The sequence below is a fragment of the Fundulus heteroclitus genome, chromosome 2 (genome assembly GCF_011125445.2).
Source record: "Fundulus heteroclitus isolate FHET01 chromosome 2, MU-UCD_Fhet_4.1, whole genome shotgun sequence".
NCBI lineage: Eukaryota > Metazoa > Chordata > Actinopteri > Cyprinodontiformes > Fundulidae > Fundulus > Fundulus heteroclitus.
The window spans coordinates 23,588,610-23,612,678 of record NC_046362.1 but is presented as its reverse complement, the minus strand read 5'-3'; the positions used below and the strand labels follow the sequence as shown (position 1 = coordinate 23,612,678).

Here is a 24,069-nt window from a genome sequence, read left to right as displayed (position 1 = left end):
TTCCGGAAGGTGAAAGAGCAGCACTTGTGATGTGGGAGAATGGAAATGGATAGGGCAGGTGGATTCTGTTTACAAGTAGTCAGCAGCCTTAAAACATGGTGTGCGTAGAAAAACCCTGACAGCACCCGGTGAGTGAAATAAAAGCAACTTAAGGTGGAAAGGGAACCTATTTTAAAGGGAACCTACTTAGGGAATATCTGCTTACCGGTGCCCTTAATTTAGCACATTAAATTTGAAGATGTTTCCTTTGAGATCATGAAAGCCTAACCAAAACGGCAATTTGCAGTCAGCTAAAGTTCCCGGCGATCTCAGTCACTGTGAGATCTGAATGGAGAGGATCTGTAGAACAGTTTTGTTCATGGATCACGTGCCGATGCAACACGACCTTCAAGGACATGCCACTCATTTACACAGCAATTAAGCACTACCCTATTGGTAAATTGAAAAAGAGACAAAAATCCTCTGTGGATTTAATAACAAACTCATTACCAGGGCCCAACAGGGCGGAACTGCCTTTTAATTAGAGCAACACCTGATTAACGCCCAATTAACAGAGCCAAAGCCACTTAATTCTCCCCCCACTTTGGCAGGTTGAGAATGTAAACATACACAGTCCAGCATCTGAGCGCTGCCTTTCCTTCCTGGGGAAAAGTAAATAATGAATCTGGATTCAATCTGTTGTCTGGTGGTCCAAATACTCAGCAGATCTAGGCAATAATCTGGCAAAGAAAAAAAAAAAAAAAAACAGCGTTCCACTAGACATGCATGACCTGTGGAGCAGTGGGCAACGGTGCAAACAGGGAAGCATTTTATTCAGCCCAAAAAACATATTTTCCCCTTAGGTTTAGGTTTTTGCTTTAAAGATTGATACCCCTTTAATTGTTTAGGCTTTCTCTTTAGTAGGTCAACTAACTTTACCTCAAGCAAAGTTTTTTTTTTTTTTTTAAACAATCACTAAATAAATATACAAGAACAGATCCAGCCCAGCTCCACTATCCTTTGCCCTAAGAACTCTTTGTTTAGAAGGGGCTCCCAAAATGACAACATCCAAAAATACTATCTGATAGTTTCCCTCCAGGGCTGGATATGTAGTCTACTAACAATGAGATATACATGTATACATTTTTAATAGATTTAGCTGAAAAATGGAAGGACTGATTAGCCATTGTGGTATGTAGCTTGAGTTTATATGCCTGAGAATATGCCATGAGCTGAAATCACTGCTCTAAGTCACAAGTTCCCAGATGAGTATTTTAATGTATTATTTAATGTATTAGATTTATTTAAAATCTTGTTTTTGCTAACATCATACAGCGAAATTAGTCAAACTATAAAATTTGTCAATGCTAGGGCTAAAGAAGAAGAAACACAATAACTTACAATAGTAGGCTAAGATACATTATGCCGTCTGTGTATTAAGCTTAATTTATTGCTGCAGGTATGCTACAATGTTTTGTTAGCATAATATTTGCCTTCTCTCTAATAGGATACATAAAAATTACTCAATCTTTATTTCGTTCTAAAATGATTAAGTGAATAAAAGCACAAGCCAACGATTCCAGACACGATCATCATCTATGGAACAAAGACAAATGGAAAGGTATATGAAAAGTGCTTCTCCAAAACTCTATATGAACAAAAAATTTGAAACTGTAGAATTTAAAGCAGATTTGCTATCTTTCCCCAATATCACAGTAACAGTTGTAATTTAGGAGATTGTTACTGTTAGTGGCGGCCACAGTGGCTAGCATTGCTGAGGAAGGTACTGGGTCTGAATCCCGGCCTGGGCTGAGTTTGCAGGGATGCTTGTTGGGCTCTCACATGCTTTGGCTTTGTTTTTCTCACATTTTTTACAAAGTGAACTATTTTGAAGATTAGTTTTTTTTATTTATGTATGTTGACACCAATAATTTTTGGCCACGGTGTGGAAATCGTTCAATAAACATTGACTATAATTTTTTTCCCTTTGAGAATATCTGTTGTGACACATGTTGGTGTACATGCACCTACATCAAAATAAATCATTTGACTCCTGTTAATCCGTTTTATGTTGAGTGCAACTCTGCGGAACAAAGTGAAACAACACTCATTTCTATTTGAACACATGAAGGTTTGTCTCCTCTGAAATGTTCTCACATCTGTGAACGTTTCTTGAAGTGCACTTGAGAAACCACGAAGCACTTTGATGAAACTTGTTTTGATGGGGAATGCCTAGGGAAAGAAAAACCCTAAGTTGCAGTACCTCTGCTGCAGAGGAGAGGTTGGTGATGGTTAAAAGGCTTAGAAATTGCGCATTAACGGCACCTCAGATCAGAGCCCACATCAGAACCTGAGCAGAAGACACATCTCAACCATCCACTTTTTATAGGAGACTCAGAAGTTTTACTCAAACTGCTGGAAAAAAAAACTCCATTAAGAAGAAAAGAAGTGCTTGGGCCAAAAACACAAAACAAAAGCAAAATTATAATAATTATTTGCACGTTTTTTGCACATATTGTTTTAGGTCTTCACACATTTTGTTGACTATATGAATAAAAATGTTTAGATCACAGGTTATTGTAAAGAAAGAAAGAAAGAAAGGGCTGAAGTGGAGTTGCCAAACACACCCATCAGGTACTTTATTTAGGCACACCTTGCCATCATCGGGTTAGACCTTCTTTTTCCTTTCCTTTTTCCTTCATTCTTATTTCTTTATGCATATATTTACCAAGTGATAATCCAGAGCTATTCCTCAGACATTTCAATTCACATATGGTATGATAGTGTCAACAGTGACAATAGATTTTACAGCTGACCATCCATGATGGAGATTATTCCTCATTCGGACGATTATCTGGAAACTGGTTTGGCACCAACATCCATGAAGTGCAGTTCGAGCTCTAGCCAGTCATATTCACTACATCTAGATACCTAGATGCACTGAGTTGCTGGTCTTCATTCGGGTAAGCAAGTAACTGAACCGGAGTACCTGATACAGTGGCCCACGTAAGTATATTTGATTGCCACTGCATGCAGTACCAATTAAAACAGCAAAAGGAACACTGGATAGCAGATCGAGATCAGAGCACAAGCAGGACAGTTTCACATTTTATCTCATATGTTGAAAACAACAGAGTAACACAACTCAACTTTCAGTTACAATATACATTACGCACCATTTTTTTTTTTTTTTTAAAAAGCTTGTTTGGCTTACAATAACAAAAACTCATCATGTTTTGCATGAGATTAAAAGTGCTTATTTAAAATAAAGTGTCACACCTTTGAACAACACTGCGTTATTCTAATGTTCAAGTACATTGTAGCAGAGACGGATAGCTTCAGCCAGCAGCACAGACTGAAGTTTTAAGACAGTGTTTTGATTACATTTTACTTTCTTTTTTTCGACTGGAAGCCCACACATATCTGGATCTGCTCCAGGCAGTACGTCAGATCTTCACAATCTTGCAGTCTAACATGTGGTGTGACGTTTCTGTCAGTTCGAACTGTATTTAATTAGTGTATTGGATTTTATTTCAGTCCATACTGAATATAGCCTGCAGGTGACAGGTCTCAATCTAGCTGTTTTACAGGGTTCAGAGTTTTCCACCAAAATTGATATCACATTTCTATTTATGAAGTCCATTCATGGCTCTGACGTGTACCTCTTGGGATCGTTGCTTTTGGAGCCAACTGGTTTATAACCCTCACTCAAAGTCCTTTTAGCAGCCTCAAGTTGAGGAGAAATCCGCCATGACTCCACAGCCTTCTCTAAGTCCGGAATGATGTCCGGAACAGCAGCTTGCTCTGCGATAAAGACTACTGCCTCCACCACTAGCAGAAGGATCCAACCTAAAGCCCCCAGCCAGTAGGAAGAGCCGAGGCTGGAGAAGTCTTGACGGATTTCCTCCCGGTGCTGAGAGGTGAAGAAAGACCAGGTCAGGAGGAAGAAGAAACCTGTGGACAGACAGAATACATGAGTCACATTAAGCTTCATTAGCGCTAAAAGAAAGAGGCATTAAGCTCCACTATTACACCCTCAGAACTCCTAAAAAGAGTTTGCATAGTAATGAAACACAATTTCCAGAACAGTAAAAAGTCTCTTTAGGAAACTGTTGCCCTGCAGGGTATGTAAATGAACAATAACATGAAAGGATTTCTGTAGTTATAGGTCTGACAGGAACTGCATAAACCAAAAGGCTATTTGGGGGTTAGCTGAATGAGGGAGTATTTATTATTTTTTTTACATACTTAAAACAACAATGAACTCAACACTAACTATGTGAAACACAGTGCAATATATGTTTAAGTGGGTGGCAAAGGAAACCACTAAATTCTTCTTGATAGTTTGCATTTTCTAATTTCCTCTATGGGATTGTTTGGTTCGGATTGTGTTATAATTGGATTGAACCAGACTCTGTTACTGGATTAAAAGTTAACATGGCAATAGCCTCTGATTGACACGAATTGGACTGTATTGTTTTGATGACTTGCTTAATGTTTTTACTTATTTGTTGATTTACCCTATATTCCTTTGGTAGCTCTTTATATGTTATTGCTCATTCCCTTTCTTTTCATTATTTTCAATTTCCCCCGTGCACCTCCTCCATGCCAGTCAGAGTCTTGTGAATTAGACCCACGAAAGAGTACATACATTATTAGATGGAATATAATTGGACAGAATCTGTGAGGCTTGCTTCTAAAGTTTAAAAGTCAGCTGAAATTATGTTTTGTGTAATTTGGACCTGCATGAATGAACTGAATTGAATTGACTTACCTGTGGAGGCCATGGTGAAAAGCAGCAAGGTGGTGGGGTAGAGAGCCTGCCCTACCATGAGGAGAGAGCGGGTGTTGGAGTAGGAGCGCACCGTCTCAGATGTCCAGCAGAGGGCGAAGACCAGACAGAGAGCTGCAGTGCTCACAGCTAGCAGGAATGAAATGACTCCAAACACTCTCTCTGCTTCTAATGCTGGAAGATACAGAGGACACAAAATGAGAAATGTTTAGCTGAATCATATTCATAATGATATGAGTGCCCTGTTACAGTAAAAGCAGCCACTGATGCATTAAAATGAACCTTTTTCTGTTATTTGTGGGTTGTTTCTATATGCCTGGACATGGTCTCCACATATTAGTCATTTTCTGAAAATGTCTTTGAAGCTAAACTAAGATGACCTGTACGGGACCTCAATTATTTGTGTTAAACAATGTTCCCCAATGGGTTTCGTTCAGGTGTTTAATCTACTATGGGCAGCAAAGTGGCACAATAGATTTGGTCAACTATGTTCAGCTGTCACTTCTTTTAATAGTATTCATGTTCTTACACTTACTATTGAATTTGTTTTGTTGGTGTACTTTTAGCTTAAATGTCTGTTTAATAACCACACTTTATTACACCACCTGTCTGAGGGTAGGACGTTGCGACCTCAAGAGGAAGCTAGCTAGCCAACGTTTAAATCAATTACTGCTAGATTAGCAGCCAACTTTACAGTCTATCTAATTTTTATTTCTACTCAAATTACCTCATATATTGAATTTTGGGTCTTTGTTTCTATACTAATTTTATACAACACAAGTAGGTATGCAAAGGATGGTATGATTGCTTTTAGTCAAAAGGACCATGACACAGTATTATGGATTTTACACACAAAAATGTAAAAATAAATAAAACATGAACGCGCTGCTTTCATTTAAATGTATAATCCGACACACTGAATATTTAAGTTGTTGTATTGCTGTCAATAATGTTATTTATTGCTATTTTGAATTTGGTAGCACACTGAAGAGAAAAAAAACAAAGAATAACTCAGTGGTGGTTTTCAAGTGTGTATTACATAGAATATTGTTTCTTTTTGGTGTTAATTAATTCATTAATTAATTTTATCGGGGAGTCAGCTGCTCAACACACATGCCACTAACAGCTTAAACACCAGTTGTGGTCATCACGCCCTTTGCCTCCTTGGTACCTTTACAAGTTTGGACATTTTGTACCCATTAGCTCAGGTACGACATGGAGATTTGAGCCACAGGTGATTTCATTTTGTGCCCTTTTTGTGAATCGCAGACTTAGAGAACTACCTTAAGCAAAATTACAACTTGAGTTTGTTATCTATCCTTCAATGAAAAGTACACTGAAAACAGAAAAAAAATAAAACATCCCACAGAGGCCTAGAACTCTTAAGAGGATGGTATACCTTTTTAAATAAAATTCAAAGTGGTTTTCAACCTCATACAGCATGGTTTGGGTCAGAGGTGAAGTAAACGTGGCCCCTTTTGATATTGTTTTAAAATGTGCTCTGTTGGATTCAACATTAAAACATTTGTTACCAATAATTATTACTTCTATCAGCCTTCTGTATAATATTTCTACATAACGTTTGAAAAAAAAATTTCACAATTCACATGATTCTGTTGATATAAATTCCCTAAAAATCAAGGTTGAACTAAACTAACAAGAAGCGTATAATTTACTGGAAAAATAAAGATAGATTTAAATGACAAAAACGTGTTTGGGCACATTTCTCCCAGAGTCAGCAGTGAGTACTCACAGCAGATATGAAGAATGTGATTCTCTGTTAGAGGAGCAGGCCCCAGCTTGCTTACCACTGCTGAAAAGCTAAACCACTGTTTCATCAGAGGTTCCTCTTTACATTCATCCCACTAAACAGATAGGGCTGACTTTCAAATCAGTGCCGCAAAGATATCTGTTACATAAAGTATGCCACCTACTCTAACCAGTTTTATAAAGTCAGCCCATATACCTAACAGTCGCAGCTGTTGACAGATGGCCGATTGGATTAGTTGACTAGATTTACTCACCATTAAAGGTAACATCATGTTTATAACTGTCCTGGTCACTGCTGCTGTTGTTCCACGTTGTCCACAGTCCTTTGCTGTTCAGCCAGTAGGGCGTACAGACAGAGTAGCACACACACAGGCAACCTGCTAGTCCCAAACAGGACTGGGCAAACCTGAAGCGGCTTACGGCGTCTCCCAGTTCAACAAACTTCATTCTTTTAGCAATAGGAAAGAGAAACAAAAAGCATGTAAAAAGAGGGGTTAAGCTACGAAAGGAGAAAAAAAAACTAAAAACGGTCTCACAGTTAATGTTAGTATTTTAATAATTTAAATCTTCGACAATGTTGGTCTTACCTTGTTTGACGGCAGAGTGGATTCAGGAGTGAAGATCTACCGTTTCAGAGGCTGCTGATGTACCTACTCAACTGTACAAGCCCCTTTCAGCACAGTGGGATTGTTTCTTGTACTGCTTCTGGCAACAAGCCCTCTCTGACAGATCAAACCCCTCGGTGTAACTCCACCTCCGTTGTAATGGAAACCCCCCCCCTAGTCGGTTAAGAAATTTCCCTGCAAATCCTCCACTCGAACCCACTTTGATGAAAGTGAAAGCTGCTATTTAAGGAAGCAGAACTATGTTTGTTATCATAAACCAACAAGACAGTTATGGAAATTAGACATTTAAGAGAAGTTTGAAAATGCTTTTGAAAATCTAGGGAACTTTTACAGTTGAAACAAAAAAAACAAACACTTCTGCTTGTGTCACTTAGAAAGTGTGTGGGAGGTGTCGTCACCTCATTATGCATAACAACACATACAAGGAAATCCCACTCTCAGTTGTTACAGTGGGTGACAATGCGTTGAGGTTGAGAGCGTAGGCAACCTTAGAGGTCTTTCCTCCTCGTCATGTAAATACCACCCTTTCTTTTTCCCCTAGTCGCAACGTAATTGCACCCACAGACCACCCAAACAAAAACTATCAACATTTTGATACTGATTAAACGGCAGATTAAGAAAAACACATAAACTTCAATGTAATCACACAGCTTATTTCAGTGAGTCAATTCAAAATTTGAGGGTAATGTAAGGGTAATATATGTTTTAACCGTTGTTGCAGATTATTATGATTATTGCGTCTTGCTTATAACAGCAAGAAGCAATAATAAAGTTGCATTCCTGCATTCAGCCTACGGGTCTGCTGAGGAGTTAAAGGAGCAAAGGTTGCTTTTATAGCAACTTTCAGCGTATCTACATTGCTTGCCGTGATGTCTTTCGTCTTCCCCAGACAATAGTTTATAGATTATTTACAGCTGGTACATAATAAAGCACAGTTGACCAAGACCAGCATTTGATATGGCTTCCTAAATATTCAGACTTTGTGTTTCATTGATTTTCCCGAAGAAACTCAGTTTATTTTCTTTTTAAAACAAGACTTCCCATTACTGAGCAATGGTCTCGTTTTTACCCCCTTTAGCCCAGCTGAGGTTCTTCGTAAAGCTACAATCATTCCTGTTTCATCTTTTTTCTGCCAAACCTTTTCCTTCCAATGAATTTTCCATTAATATGCTCAATAATAACAATGGTCCTTTTTAAAAGCCTAGAGAGTTTTCCTGAATTTGTGCTCAAAATAACATGCTGAAATATAATTATGTTTTGTTTTCGGCAATTACAAACTCCATTTAAACATGAAAATGTGTGGAAACCCGCAGAAATGTTAAAATTATTTGAAAAACATAATGATTAATTAGGGATGCACCAATATGAAAATTTAGGCCGATATTGATATCTGATAATATTGCTGTTATGTCTGATAACCGATATTTACCAATGTACATAGACATTTACGTTTCTGCGACTTTTACACAGTTTTTGTACCAACTGAAAACTATTCTAACTGAATTTGTGAATGTGGGATATAGTCTAGACTGACTTTGCATCTCTGTTTCATTAAAGAAAACCACAATTTTGGCTGTGATGCATTTCTGTCAATGTCACATGATCCAAAAACAAACAAAAACAAAGCATGAACAATCTCATGAAACACAGGCACAAAGGGCAACTAGATGGAAATAAACATTGGTTCTTAATATCGGCCCAGTTTTACTTATCAGACCGATGCCGAGATATATATATATATATATATATATATATATATATATATATATATATATATATATATATATATATATATATATATAATGATTATTTAAATAATTTGTTATTGCTGAATAGTTAGGTGCGACAGACTGGCGACCTGTCCAGGGTGTACCCCGCCTCTCGCCCAGTGAACGCTGGAGATAGGCACCAGCACCCCCCGCGACCCCATGAGGGATAAAGCGGTTCGGAAAATGGATGGATGGATGAATAGTTAGGTGCCTCCCCCAATACTGGGGGCTAATATTCAAATCTTAAGGAAAACAAAACCATGATCATGAAACTTACAGAAATAATTGCTTGCAATATATCACTCTGTGTGTAATGATATACTAGTTACTCTTTTTTTTAACTGAAAAAAGTTTATAATAACCTATTACGATGCACCTGCAGACAGTATTTTTGTATAGCTACATGGCAATGATAGAGAACCAATGGCACAATTTAATGCTTTATTCACAGTTCAGTGATAAGTCATTCTGATTCATTTAATGGTGCAAAAGAATAGAACTTGAGCAGAACTTGGCTGTTTTTGATTGACAAACAAACTTGGATTTGAAACATTAAAAGATCTCACCATAGCTTACAAAAACAGTCTATCTCACAGTAAGGCATCAAGATGCAGAAAACTGAAATATGTCGCTTTCCATTTGTCTGTCCTTGCCTTTAATTCAATATTTTTCTTCACCTCTCCTTTTTATCTCATTCTCTGCTGATGCACAGAGAGGCAAGCATCAGATATGACTCAGTGTCAGACGTCTTTGTCAAGCTTTTCATACTAAACACAAGTAGAAGGAAGGAAGAAATAAGCACTCCCTTTTGAAATCTTTGGCAGCCGCATTCATGCCTGTTTATCCTAAGCTTACTTTTTGGCTCTTTGCAGCAGGGACTTGAATACATCAAGAATTTCTGGGTCCTCCCCATGAGACAGCACTGGAGTGTTCTTCTCCAGCCAATCTGACGAACGAATCTGATGCCTGAGAGTACCAATAAGTGAGTCCAGACTCTCTGCGGGCTTAGATGCTTGGCAGTCCAGCAAAACAAACTCCTCTGCGCCAAGCGAGCCTGTGTCAGGAACAGGGCTGTCCCCCTCCTTCAGCTGCTCTGACGACTTGCTCTGAGGGGAGGATGTTAAATTAACAATGGCAGCGCTGTCTGACTCGTCACGCTCCTCTTTCACTGGCTTCTTACTCCCATCATCAGTTCCTTTAATCGAGCGTGTTTCGGAGCTGGTATTTTTGTCTTCGGCTTCTTTCAAAGCCTCCTGAATTCGCTTAAGGCCTAAAAAGAGACAAAACGTCATCAGAATCTGCTGAAGAGCTGTAGTGTACAGGGCCTTGCTAAATCGCTCATGCCCCTTAAACTTTTCCATATTTACATACATCACGAGCACATATTTTACTGTATTTTATTGGGGTTTTATTTGATAAACCACAACAAAGTAGTGTTTTATCTGTGAAGAGGAAGCAAATGTAAATAAGAAAATTGAAATATATTTCATAAATATTCAGTTCCCTTCAAATTTGATATGCCAAAATAAAATCCAGTGCAACCAATTGCCCTCAGAAGTCACCTACACTGGCAAGCTGGGCAAGTAGAGCATAAATTTCAGAAATTACCAAGAGGCTGATGGTAATTCTGGATGAGCTGCAGAGATAAACGGCTAAGGAGGCGAAAATCCAGTCAAGGATTTTGTCAAATGACAAACTTAACATTTTGGCCTTCACGCAAAACGGCATGCAAAGCTAAAACTGCTAACACTGCTAACAGTGTTAGCAGTGTTCAGCAGGGGCAGGAAAGTTGGCCAGAGCTGATAGGATGACGAATGGAGAAGAATACAAGTCAATCCTAGGAGAAAACCTGTTTGAGGCTACAAAGACTTGAGACCGGGTTGGGGGTTTATCTCCCAGCTGGCCACAACCCAAAACTTGCAACGGAACTACAATGGAATGGTTAAGATTAATGTGTATTCCTATTTTAGTCAAAGTTCAGACCTAAATCCAATAGCTGTTCATAAATGCGTCTCAGTAATTCTTCTTACAGAAAAGACGGGAGCAAAATTTCAGGTCAAAGCTGGTGGAGATAAGTCCCACAAACATTGACTGCAGTTGTCAATACATTAATGTATTGAATAAGGGGTCTGAGGACAAATAAAAGCCACAATTTTATGATTTTCATATATTTTTTAAATCATATATCATTTATATTCCACTTTACAAATAGGCACTACTTTTTTAGATTTAGAAAAAAATCGGCAAAAATACATTGATTTGTGACTGTAACTGGACAACATATTTTGACCAACATATCATTGTACCATAGTCATTTTAAAAAAAGTATCATCATCTTACTGTAATAGAGAAATATAATATGCTGCTTCATAAACAGGGGGAGTCTTTTAGTCCGTTTCAGCTTTACTTAGAATTTAATGGAGGTTCAGAATAAAATTTTCAGGACAGAGAAAAGTCTAATCTGGCCAGCCAGACTTATAATGTTTAAGCGATAATGTTTAAATAAAGTTTAGTTCATGTTTATTTCTACACATTATTTATCTGGGCCTACTCCCATCAAATCCGTTTGGAGGGACATTGAGCAGAACATTCCGAGCTAATTGGGCAAAGCGACACCCAGTGCCCACCTACCGTAGTTTGGTTTTAGCCAATCACGGTATCAATGAAAGTGCAGTAAGCAAAGAGGTAATATACAAGCAGGGTATAAAGGTGTCGTGATTCAATAAGAAGAAATGAAAACAAAAAGCTCATTAGACTGACCGAGCTGAAGGTGGGAATGCTGGTCTGCAAAGACAATCCGGAACCATCCCGGTGTAGAGCATGAGAACGCCTGACCACAGCTCACCAACACTTTGTGTCTGAGAAAACGCCTCCACAGAGACAACTCTTGCTCAAACGACGACTCATTCAGATACTTTAAAAACAAAACAACACAGAACTGATATTTAAAACATTTTACACCCACTGTTTTTTTAAAACTGAGAAAAACCGTGAATCTGCAGAGAAGAACGCCTTACTGACATTAACTTTAATATATTTTTTTTTACCTTTCTAAGGTCAGCCCAGACGTACAGAGCAGCAGGTCTTTCCAGGAAGGGGATGCCTATACTTCGAAGCTCTTGGGTTAGGAGACTGTGAGCACTTTTTAGCCTGCGTCGGTTCTCAGGCAGAAATGTGTTGTTGATCCACTCTGTGGAAATACAAATGCCCAACATGTACTGTTTGAGTTACCAATGTTTCTGCAATAAAATGTGAAGCAGAAATTCTGATTAATATAAAAGAGGAGTGGGTAGGTTACATTTTGTGGTGTATTTTTAAAGTTTCAAATTACCTTCAATCAACTGTTAATAGGAAAACTCTGCTACATTGTTTCTTTTAGATGTTTTCATACCAAAGATTATCCTATTTTTCTGACAGGTGTTTTTCAGCAAACATTGATTAATATTGCTCAGCTGCTACACAACTTAAATGTGGAGTCCCACAAGGCACCATTTTAGGCCCTATGTTGCTTCCTTTATTCATAGTTCAAAACCAAAGCAAAAAATGTTTTCACTATTTTTATGCTGTGTGGGGAAACTTATTTGCCTCACTGTGATCTTGGGAGCTCCGGTGCTCATGATTATTTTTTTTATTTTTTTGTAGTCATAAAAGCTGGACAACTCTTGAATTAGTCCCAAAATGGGCTATCCTTCCCTAAGCACCACTAGATAACATGAGACCTTGACTCTTAACATAATGACATGGAGTGGAACCCAGTTTTCCATGTTTGCAAATAACCATTCATTTAGTTTGATCTAAAACACTGAAATCAAACAACCAGATGCTTAGACGTGTCAAAAGATAAACCAAAAAGAGGAGACTGAACCTTTGCAGTTGTTGCCTCTATTCGTGTTCCAAAAAGCAATGACTATAGACCTATAGCTCTTACCTCTGTAGAGATGAAATACTAAAAATATATTGTGAAAGCAGATAGCAACCCATTGCTAGACCCTTTAACAGTCAGAATAAAGGTACTGATGATGATAAAGCCTCACTGACTTAGCTCTGAAACATGTGGAGGACCCCAAGGCCTTCGCCCGTTTAGTCTTTATTGGTTTTAGTTCAGCTTTCAGTACATTACAACCCCATTTACTGATTCAGAAAATGATCAACATGAACCCTGTCAACATTAAATGGTACACATCTGTTCTAGTTAAACAAGTTAACCACTCTGTCTGACCCAAAAAACACCAACACAGGTGTGTGACAGGGCTGAGTCAGTTCTCCAGTGCACTTTACATTTTAAGCTAACAACTCTGTGAGAATGTTTTCTAAAAGATTTATCTTCAAATTTTCAGCAACCCTCACACCAGTGGCATAAAGATACCAATAGTTCATCCAATCGTTCAGAACTCATCTTTTACACTGGTGTGAGAACCACCACCTGGTGATTGATGTAAAAAAAAAAAAAACAGAAATCCTGGCTGACCAAACCCATGCCTTCCATTATGAGCATAGATTTAAGAAAAAGATACAGGCTGGCAAGTTGTCATTTTTTTTTTTGTATTACTTTGTCTCCTTGTCAATGAAAAAGCTAAAGAATAGTTAGACAGTTATCTAAACGTCTCCAGCACTGTTGTGATTGACCTTTAAAAAACACTGTTTGATATGGATGGGAGACTGCCTTATAGTTTTGAAATTTTAAATCTTAATTTGTTGTTTATAAGTGATATAGATACATTTGATTAGCTTTTATATTTTATGTTTTACTGTTCATATTTGATTGTTAAATTGCACTATTTTTTTCTGTAGGCTATCTACTTTTAGTGCAGCTTCACTTGCCCAAAACAAGTTTTCACATGGGGAGAATAAAAGTATATAAAATTGAATTGAAATTAAGTGAGACTTGATATCTTGATTCTATGCTTTTATGTATATTTATTGATGTATTTATATACGTATTTATTTATATTATGATATATTATTTTGTTTGAGTATTTACTTTTACTACATTGATTGTTTCATCCTATCCACTTCTCACTCTGTCACTTTATTGCTCTTTCAAGTTTTTGTTTATAACTTTTTGTGCCTAACCTTTGCTGTGCTGTAGTTTTGGGCAACTTTAATGTGTTTAAAGTTCTATATAACTAACGTTAACATTGCCATTTCAATTGCCAAACAGCTTTCATTAACAAAAATTTGCTCTATGGGAAAAAAAACTATTTCTGTAGGAAAATAAGAACACAGTTTTGAAGGAATTGAGAAAATCATTGTCAAAGATAATTGCTTGAGCAGTCCCTAGTGAATCTTGGCTCGTACCTCTATCCCGGAGCAGCTGAGCCACCTGGTGCTGCAAAGTTCCAGGGAGACCGTGGAACGAACCCAGCTGAGCCAAAGCTTCCACAAGATCTGTATTCACAGTATACAAAGTACCAATTCTGATTCCTGCCATTGCAAAGTCCTAGAAAGGAGAAGACAGAAAGAATAACAACAAGCTGTGAGACCAAATGCCCGCAGAAGAACAATTGTTATTCTGTTCTGTCAGCAGGAATGAAGAACTCGGTCCTTGGCAGCATACTGTATGTACCTTGCTCATCCCCCACATCACATGCGTCCTCTGTGGGTCGGGCAAACTGAAACGAGGGCAGATCAACAGGGGAGATAAGAGCATGTGCTCAACCAGAATTGTGATGATTAAGGTTCTAATACAGTAATCATGCAGAACCTCTCCATGCTGAGGACACTGTGAAAGGTGACGGACTCATCGAACACCGTCAGCATGTACACCTCATCCACAATGGTATGCAGTTGATTTCTAAAAAAAGATGTCACAAAAAAAAAAAAAAATGTTTATGCTTTCAATCACTATTAACAACAAAGAAAATGCAACGTAAATGTACAATGGTTCCTGGAGTGTCTGCTGTCAGCATAAAAGCCCTGAGATTTATGGCTACAGCAGCTTTGCACGTCGAGGGGGAATTACTCTTGTGACTCTTAGGCACATGGCTGTATTTGACAATATGCTGATGGTTAGAAGAGGCGATAAAACTGTGTGACAAACACTTGTTATTCTATTACACTGAATGAAGCGGCATCACAGCTGCGCAGGAGGATTTAGAGTGGGCTAAAGCGATAGATAATGGAAGGGGTAAACATGCCTTTTGGCGAACTCTAAGAAGGCGATCATTTCCTTTGGAGTGTAGAGCTCAGCCAGAGGATTGTGAGGGTTCATGAGAATAAGGGCTCGAATGTTCCAGCCCTGAAAGAAAGGGGCAGCTTTTAAGTACATATAAACTTCCTTAAAGTGCTAATGAGAAAAATACCCAATTCATTGCATTATTTTTTTTCTTCTAATTTGCATTTATGAGATGATCCTGTCCAAGACTTACCTGTTGCTTAGCCTTTTCCAGCCCTGCTTCTAGTTTCCCTACAGTGAGGTGAAAGGGCCTGCTGTCTTTGCCGTCAGCCTATACATTAACAATAATGAGTAAAGAGAAAAAAAAAAAAAGAAATCAAAATTAAACCAAACAGCCACAACCTTCAGCAAGTAAGCATGAAATGACACAATATTTTAAATTAAAAAGGACAGAGCCTGAACGACAATATATCCATATCCCTACCTCACAATCGAGAGGGACATGGAAGAGTTTTACATTACTGTAAAAATGCACATCTTCAGTTATAACCCCATAGAAAGGAGTAGGAATAAGGATGGCATCTGCAACACAGAAACACACAGGATATATTTATAATACAAGCCAAATCGTTATATACTAGTGACTTATTGACCACATGAACCATTTCACATTTTTCCACTTTTCAGCCACAACTACCAATGGGCTTCATTAGGTTCGTATTTGCTAGTGGAACACGTAGACTGAATGTTTAGCCAATTCTACTTCGCAAAATAGCTCAAGCCCGGTCAGACCAGGTGAAGAGTGTCTGTCATCATCATCAAACTTCAACTGCTGCCGATTCTTCAGGTCTGAACTTTGACTGGGCCATTCTTACACATGAATATCCTTTGATCTAAGCTACTATGTTTTAGCTCTGGATGTATTTGGTCAGCGCAAAAATGCATTGTTACTTTTCCGTCACACAAAGCGTTCTACATATAAGCCCAAACGTTCGATATCGGTGTCATCGGACCAGAGCACCCTCTTCTACGTGTTTACTGTGTCCTCTGCGCGGCGTGTGGGGAAATCTGAGCGACATTTCTAATGGGTTTCTTTTCGCATCTTTACCATAAAGGCTTACGCAATGAAAAGCTGTCATGTCAACAGATTCCTCCACCTGAGCTGTGAATCTCTTCACCCCTTCTGGAGTTACCATGAGCCTCTCGTTTCCTTCTCTGATGATTGCTGTCCTTACCTGGCCTGCCAGTTTTGGCCACGTCTTGTTACGTTGCACTTGTATCATCCTCTTTCTGATTTCAGATGACAAACTGAACTGTGCTCTATTAGATGTTCAAAGCTTGGAATGTTTTTTTTGTAACCTAACTTGAGCTTAAACTTCTAAAGGACTCTATATCTGACCTGTGTTCCTGGTCCTCCTGAAGAGTTTGTTTACTCTTTGTCTTACCAGTCAGTTTAGGTGGGCGGCCATGTCTTGGCAGGGTTACAGCTCATATTCAGCTCAGTTTCTTACAAATTTCAGATGATGGGATGATCAGCACTGTGAGATACTTAAATCTTATGATATTGTTTTATAACTAACCCTGTTTTAACCTCCCCTTTAACTTATCCCTGACTGGTCTGAGCTGTTCCTTGACCATCATGAAACCTCTGAGGCCTTCACAGAATAGCTGCATTTATGCTAACATTAAATTACATAAAGGTGGACTCCTATTACTACTTTTTCAACATTGCATTTAGGGGTGTCAGTGTAAAGTATGCTCAGTAAAAACACACAGGACATTTTTCAGACATTTATTTAATACTTAATTTAAAAAAATTCAAACTGTGTATCCTTTTTCTTCTACTTTACAATTATGTGCTACTTGGTCAATCACCTCAAATTATAACATGACAAAGGTAAAAATCTTTAAGGGTTTCTATGGCCATTTATATCATTATCATAGCTTATGGTGTTTTTGAATTTACATTCACAGACATATATGATTTATACTTATTTATTTGTGTGAATAACCTTTTTTAAATCAGCTGTTTTCTATGATGGTAAAATTGTCAGTTTTTATCTTTATTGCTGAAGTAGAAATTATATCTAGAGAGACTATTTTGAAAAGACTAAGGGTGGCAAGGCAGCAAAAGATAAATATAACCTAACAAGAAGGTCGATATTAACTAAAAAGAGGTCACACCTGTGTTTGCACTGAAAAATGTGCAATTTGTGGAGCTAATTGAATAAGTGCACTCTATTAAATTTGGTGTGCCTCTGATATAATGCTATGCTTTATGTACAAAACAGGCAAAACACATTTACGTCTATTGAAGAGATATTTGTATCTGTTCAGTATGTCGTTTTCAGCCCACCTTCAGGATCACAAATTGCGGCAGCGATACATGAGAAGAGCGAACCACAGCCATTCATCACCACAACCTGAAAGGAAGAAAACACACATTAAAACACAGTGCTATTTAAGACTTAACAAACAGCAATGATAACTATGTGACAAACCCATTCAGGTACTAGACCAGAAGTTTTTTTTTTCAAGTAGAAATTCAGTACATTGCAATTTGGAGTATTTTTGTGTGTATAGTTGCAACGGAGGGACCCTGTCTGATTAAGTAAATATACTGTACTGTGCAATAAGGTGTTTGTTGAAAAATAATAACTGTATGAAGCTGTTTTTGATACATACAATTTTTTATTATGATTAAAGAAAACATACTCAAAATAAAAAAAAATTGTCTGTTTCAATGTTTAAGGATTTCAAAATTATTATTCTTTGTAAAACGTTTTATGTTGAAGTTATTCCAAAACTTGATAATTCTCTGTCTGTCAACTACTAATATGAAAAAAGCTTTCTTTACACATAAACTATAATGGTGTACATATTTTAATTTTTCAGTCTGGTATTTCACCCACAAAGGTTAAGAAGCTAACCCTGCCAGAGTTTAGTTTCTTTGCTCCTAAGCTCTGGAACCAACTACCTGAAAATGTAAGAAAACAAAAATTGAATTAAAAACTGATGTCTTTTTAAAAAACGTACAGTTACATTTCCTAAAGCTTTTCAGTTAAGTCAAGAGCTTAAATCTTATTAATTAATTTTTTTTAACAGCCCTTCTGTTTATTTTGGATTGGTATATCCTCATTTGTTTACATCCAAAGTCTGAGTTTTACTGTTGTTAAAAAGTGTCATTTTTTCAGTCAATTTATAAGTCTGCATTTTCTGTAAAGCAGTTTGCAATACCATGCACTATATATATATATATATATATTTTTTTTTTTTTTCAAACACATTATCTTTGTGCTTTGTTGTCACTGAGTCGACTGTGAACTCCTCTGTGTACCAAAGTGATCTCAAGTCAAATGTGGGCCCATCTGTGCAAAATGTGAAGGTTGGCTCATATTGGGTTTTTCGTTTTTTTTTTTTTTTTTTTTTTTTTTTGGGGTTTTTTTTTTTTTTTTTTTTTCAAAATAACTGGGCTAAGACAGAAGTGCATCTGTAATGGATGGCTGAAAGACTCACAAAGTAGCATTATGGCCCAGTAAGAGTCCAGACATCAACCAGATAAAAAGGCTGTGGCAGCACATAAAGAGAGGTGTGTGTATAAAAAAAATGAACTGAAACAATTCAAAAAGAGGATTGATTTGAAAATGTTGAACAGCAATTTGAGAAGTTCCAAAACTTCTATCACCACATATGAAGTGTCAAATGCACTGGCATAAGAACAACGGTTCCTGCCTAAGAGTGGGGTGCTGCGGTGTCCAATCAAAGAATAGGGGAATTTTGAAGAGGGTGGGGCTTAATGCTACTGCATACAAAGACCTTTTAAAAAGTTTTGTGGTCCAGCCTATGTGGAGACCTTAGCTGGTTTTGGTCCTGAATGGTTCCAAATGGTCTGTGCAACACTTCACAAGGCAGAGCAGGGTGAGGGGGGATGGGGAACTTCTTGGTGCAAGGCAACAGTGCTTACAGCTCTGCAACCATGCAGCCTTTCATGACATGAATGAGTGAAGTAACTAGCCTTAGCCAGACTTACGCCAGGCTGTCATTTCCAAAATCTGTACCTGACAAAGTCAGGTATTTCCATACATGCATTTTTAAATCTTTCAGACAGCCTTCCCTGAACATATCCATGACAGCTGTTAGATACATTGTGTGGACCAAAACCTTTACTTTATTGTTTTAGAGCTGGCTGCCTTGGATCATTGGCCTACTGCATAAACCACACATGTTTGAGCTTGAGGTCATCCAATGGTGGCTAGATATTTTTCTTTTGTTTGTTTTTTGTGCCGTTTACTATGGCAAATCATCCAAGTGCTGAAGCAGCGAGCAAAGCAGCCCCAGATCATCACGCGACCACCATCATGTTAGCCTGCCGGTGTAGCGTTCTGCTCCTGAAATGGTGTGTTAGTTTATGCCAGATGTAATTGCCATGCCAGCACAAGGAATATTTCTCTCATAGGTCTTGGGGATAATAAAGATGTCTTTTGGCAAATGTGAGAAAGGCTGTTAAGTTCTTATAGGACAGCAGTGGTTTTAACCTCTTAGAACTCGCCCACAGATGCCATTTTGCCCTTTCTCACGTTGTTGAATAATGAACACTGACCTTAACTAAGGGACGTGAGGCTCACTGAAACGTAGATTTTGTTCTGTGTTCTTTTATTACCCATTAAAATGTTTGGCCCTGTTCCATGTTTTCTTCATTTGTGGATAATGACCCTCACTGTGGTTTGCTGGAGTCATTAAGTCAAAGAAATGTTGTTTCTCATCTGTTCTTGAACTTCTGTACTCGACGGGCACCATGTCTTGCTTTTTGGGCTCTTTTAGCCGCTATCATTGTCCGATATCAGACTCTAACAAGAACATTGAAGCTGTACTCACATTTTCAGCACTGAGAGGCTTGGGTGAGCAGCAGTAGTGAGACAGGAACTTTGCAACTTCGTCTCTGAGGCTAAAAGGAAGGCATGATTGAAAGACAGTCAGAAAGTAATTATTTCTGCCAATATTCATAAAATAAAACTTCACTAAGATGTTGATTTAAGAAACGAAAGGGTAGGCGCTCTGAAATATCTTACAAAGCGTGCCCGGTCCAGCATGAATACTGCAACAAGGACGGCTCGACGTGCAGCATGTCAGGCTTGGTCAGCTGTCGCAGAAAAGCAAAATGAAGCTGAATGACTAAATCGCTGAATGCAGTTGGAATAATTAAACATGTACAAGTAACGGAGAATCAAATCACAGAAAGACGCGTATGTGGTGGAGCTCGAACATTTAGCGTCTCTGTTACTGCAGCCATGGGTGTTGATTCAACATTTCATAAATGATGTAATATGTAAGCAGATACTTGTAAATTATTATGTTATTCTGTTTTTGAAAAGCTTTACTGGTTATCATTTGGTGGAAAACATTATTTTGCGGACAATGAGGCAGAGGAGGCTTTGTAGAGAACATTTAAAGCTTCTTCTAACGTCCCTGGAACAAGTTTCTCAAATGTTCCTCTCAGCATCAGTGTGACGTCAGTTTATTTTTGCAACAAATATAAATGATGGATTCCATTGGGGAATTTATTTTGCAAAATAAAAATAAAAAATTGCTCCTCCGTATCTCTCTTTAGGTTTCCTGCATCACGTCGTCGTGTATGGAGCTTACTCTCTCATGAAGGAGATCATAGCACAGTTTGTTCTCGCTGGTTCCCAAGTTGATTATACCCTGGAGAAAAAAAAAGAAAAGAAAACAGCAGCAGAATTATTATTAATGGTTCCGGTTTGTCTTCACGGCCATGACGCCCACTTACAGCCGGATTGTCCGTTTGGTGATGTTTGTCCATCGCATACTGGATAAAGCCCTCCTGGAGAATGCCTTGATGCTGTCGGATGCTGTTACCACGGCTGGACAGGTACGCGCTGTGGCCAGGAGCCTCTGCACCTCTCAGTGTCGCCGAAACACCCTGTGACACTTGGCAGGTCTTGACAGACGCGGGCTGGGGCTTTTTCGTCTCCCGAGTGGGGACGGCCTGCGCCGTGGCTGCTTCTGGACGAGGCTGAGGTAAAGACGACGCGACAGCGGGGCCGGCCGTGGCCACCGGAGGAGCTGACAGATGAGCCGGAGGTGAGACAGGCCGATCGGACGGCGCGGCAGCGGGGGCCCCCTGTCTGGTGGCGAACAGCGCCCCCGTGAGCATGCTGAACAGGTGGAGCTCGTGCTGCCGCTCCTTCTCTGCCCTCCTCTCCTCCCTCTGCTCCCTGCGCTCCTCAGCCTTGAACTCTCTCTCCAGCCGGGCCTCCTCCAGGGAGAGGAGGCGCTCCTCCGCAGACCGCTGCCAGTTCAGGAAGCTGACCAGCGCTTTGTCCAGGCAATCCCGACCACCCGACCTGCCAGCGGACGCCCTGCCGCCCCGTCTGCGCTTCCTCTGCTTGACGGAGGCCGAGCCACCAGGAGCCTCGCTGCTGGCCTGCTCAGATGTTTCTTGCAACACAGGACCAACGTGAGTGGCAGATGCGGCGGCGCCAGGAGCGTTCATGTCACTAAAATCTAAAAATATGAACATATGAAATTACTTTCTATTAGTAACATGGAAAAGATGTGTAACAAAAAAAAAATAGTATTTAATTGCAGTAGAAGAATCTCACAGTATTATCGGCTTTATCCAACCTTTCATTTGAGAACCATTATTTAGTGGAGGGAAAATTAGTATCAATAAAAATCTCTTTAAACTAAATGCTAATAATGTTACACTTTATTTTTTTTTAAGTCAATCAGAGTTGTGAACTTCTGATCATTCATCAATAAATGAGGAACAGGCCCTATGCGTAAAGGGAGAATACAGGGAGCGGTATTTTAATGAATCCTTCCAGGAGTGGTAACAGAAACTGCTCTCAGGGCATCGACTCGTTCAGGACGTCACATATGAACCTAGAGCAACATCTAAAGCAGTGCAGGCCCTTACTTGCCACAAAGTCGGTGGACATGATTCAGCAATGAGAGAGACTGGGCCAAAGCGGAACTCATGGGGGAGTTTTGTTGTGAAAAATCACAGGTGAAAAGCCAATTTGCCAAAAGACATGTTGATGACTTTTGAGAAAAAGCATTGCCTCAGCATTGACGAGACAATGGTGGTCTTATATTTTTAATACTTTCCTCATAAAGCCACGTCGGTTTGGATAGCTTTTCACTTTGATGCATAAAATTATGCTTTGAAAAATGGGTACAGAACACTGTACTGAAATGAAAAATGATTTTTTTTTCCAGGTGTTGGTGTGAGATTATGCTACTGCAACAAAAGATGCATTCATTTTAAGGCTTCTTATGCAGCTGTCTGAGGGATGCCAACATTTTTGTCCACATCTGTAACATGCCTATTTATTTTTTGTAACAGGGGGAGATAATATTGGTTTGTATTTGCCTGAGGGTGAAAGTCTTGCATTAGCCGAGGCTTCAGCTTGTCCCAGCGCGTCCTCTGCTTCCAGTAGAGACTGCCCATCTGTTTCCTGGTCATCCCCAGAGCCGTAGTACATCTCAGGCGGTGCAACGCCAGAGTTCAGCATGCTCTCCTCGGCATCCTCGCACTTGATGTCCAGAGGATCTCCAGCTTTTGGTGGCTGTCCGAACAGAAAGCCACCTGAGGAGGAAGGGCCAAACGCTCCGACTGGGACTCCCTGCAGATATGCCTCAGGCCCACCTGAGCCCTGGAACACCTGCTGGGCCACGACAGCCCCTCCCAAGGAGGAGTAGCTGACGGCCGGGCGGTTCGCCAGCACTCTGTCCATCACGTCATAGAACTTCCAAGTCCTCATCTTGTGGTTGTCTTTGATGCGCCTGTACTCCAGCTTCATCTTCTTGATCTTCTCCCTGCACTGGTCGCCCGAGCGGTGGATGCCCTTTTCGCGCAGGACGTGCGCGATGCGGTCGAACACGCGCTGGTTGCGCAGGGAGCTCTCCAGCTCGATCTGCACCGACTCGTCGGACCAGAGCTGCAGCAGCTCCACGATCTCCGGGTCGGTCCAGTTGCTGCCTCTTTCGTACCGCCTGGCGCGGAAATCCATAATTGCATCTAAGTTTACGGTAGCGCGTACTCTGCGACACGGGAGATGGCCTGTGTTAACTTTGACTGCATCGTTGATTTGAACGGCATTGTTGGTAAAGTTCAGTTATTCTTCTCACCGCGTATAACTGCGCCGTAACCACGTTTGCTCCCTCGCCTCAAGTCAAAAGTGCAGCCCCCCCTCGGAAACACATTGTTGCGGCGCTGACCATCTGATGTTGAAACACGGCTTCATTGACCCGGTTCTGAACGGCACGGCTTTGTATTTTCATGCCAAAATGTACAATTCTTACTCATTCTGTCACAAGCTTGTCATAACTTGGCTCAAATGGGCAATAAAGGACACGCACGGAATTATCTGCATCCGGGTTGACGGCACATGCGTGCTGTCCTTATTCCGGGATAACTTTGGCTCGTGTTAACTGCCGGGAGCCGCTGTAAGCGGGCTGTGTTTCACTCGTACCAGGCTGTAACCCGGTAGATACACACACACACACATGACTATTCGGCTCAGAGACAGTGAGAGCGCTGAGTTATGGCCCCCTCTACCGTACGGTGTGCAGTTCTGCTCCTCCGGTGTAGTTGCAATGTTCAACCGCAAGATGGCAGTAACACACAGCACATAAACCCGTCGCGCTGCGAATAAGGGCGTGTGTTTTTATTATAGGCGTAGCACCGAATTGATCAAAAACCTTAAAATGGAGAAAATCCTCAGGGAGAAAAATCCGCTGTAACATAACCCAAAATGTTTTAGTATTTTATGTTTTCTATTCCTTGATACGCATTGTTCATTTGTTTTACAGTAGAGATTTTTTGATTCGTTTTCTCACCTGCTCAAAATGTTGAGTCGATAATGTAAACAGTAGCAGTAAATGAAAGTCAGTTTTACTTGAGTACCAAAAAGCATGAAAGGGAAGACAAAGCTTAATTGTTCATATTGTACGTGAACGTCACTCCCATCCTGTGAGTGGCATTTTTGCAGA

At 39.6% G+C, this 24,069-nt stretch overlaps 2 protein-coding genes across 3 annotated transcripts; both read right to left on the bottom strand.

Annotated features, from left to right (window-relative positions):
• Positions 1 to 3,154: 3,154 nt before the first annotated feature.
• On the bottom strand, positions 3,155 to 8,864 carry si:ch211-256a21.4. Its single transcript, XM_012853287.3, has 4 exons — positions 7,129 to 8,864; positions 6,796 to 6,989; positions 4,754 to 4,945; positions 3,155 to 3,933 (listed from the first exon to the last, which is right to left on the bottom strand). Exons 2-4 carry the CDS (start codon positions 6,986 to 6,988, stop codon positions 3,623 to 3,625), a joined length of 696 nt encoding a protein of 231 aa, XP_012708741.2. The 5' UTR covers position 6,989; positions 7,129 to 8,864; the 3' UTR covers positions 3,155 to 3,622.
• Positions 8,865 to 9,363: 499 nt separating this feature from the next.
• accs (1-aminocyclopropane-1-carboxylate synthase homolog (Arabidopsis)(non-functional)) lies at positions 9,364 to 23,522 on the bottom strand. Of its 2 annotated transcripts, XM_012853284.3 has the most exons (16): positions 23,206 to 23,522; positions 22,448 to 23,118; positions 20,840 to 21,576; positions 20,695 to 20,754; positions 20,121 to 20,191; positions 19,927 to 19,996; positions 17,408 to 17,474; positions 15,536 to 15,633; positions 15,305 to 15,382; positions 15,074 to 15,174; positions 14,641 to 14,730; positions 14,503 to 14,548; positions 14,235 to 14,376; positions 11,984 to 12,126; positions 11,697 to 11,850; positions 9,364 to 10,206 (listed from the first exon to the last, which is right to left on the bottom strand). In XM_012853284.3, the coding sequence occupies exons 2-16, from the start codon at positions 23,085 to 23,087 to the stop codon at positions 9,788 to 9,790; spliced, it is 2,916 nt and encodes a 971-aa protein (XP_012708738.2). In that variant the 5' UTR covers positions 23,088 to 23,118; positions 23,206 to 23,522; the 3' UTR covers positions 9,364 to 9,787. The 2 variants fall into 2 exon arrangements, with proteins under 2 accessions (XP_012708738.2, XP_036007175.1); XM_036151282.1 differs by having other exon boundaries at positions 22,448 to 23,522.
• Between the last annotated feature and the right edge of the window lie 547 nt (positions 23,523 to 24,069).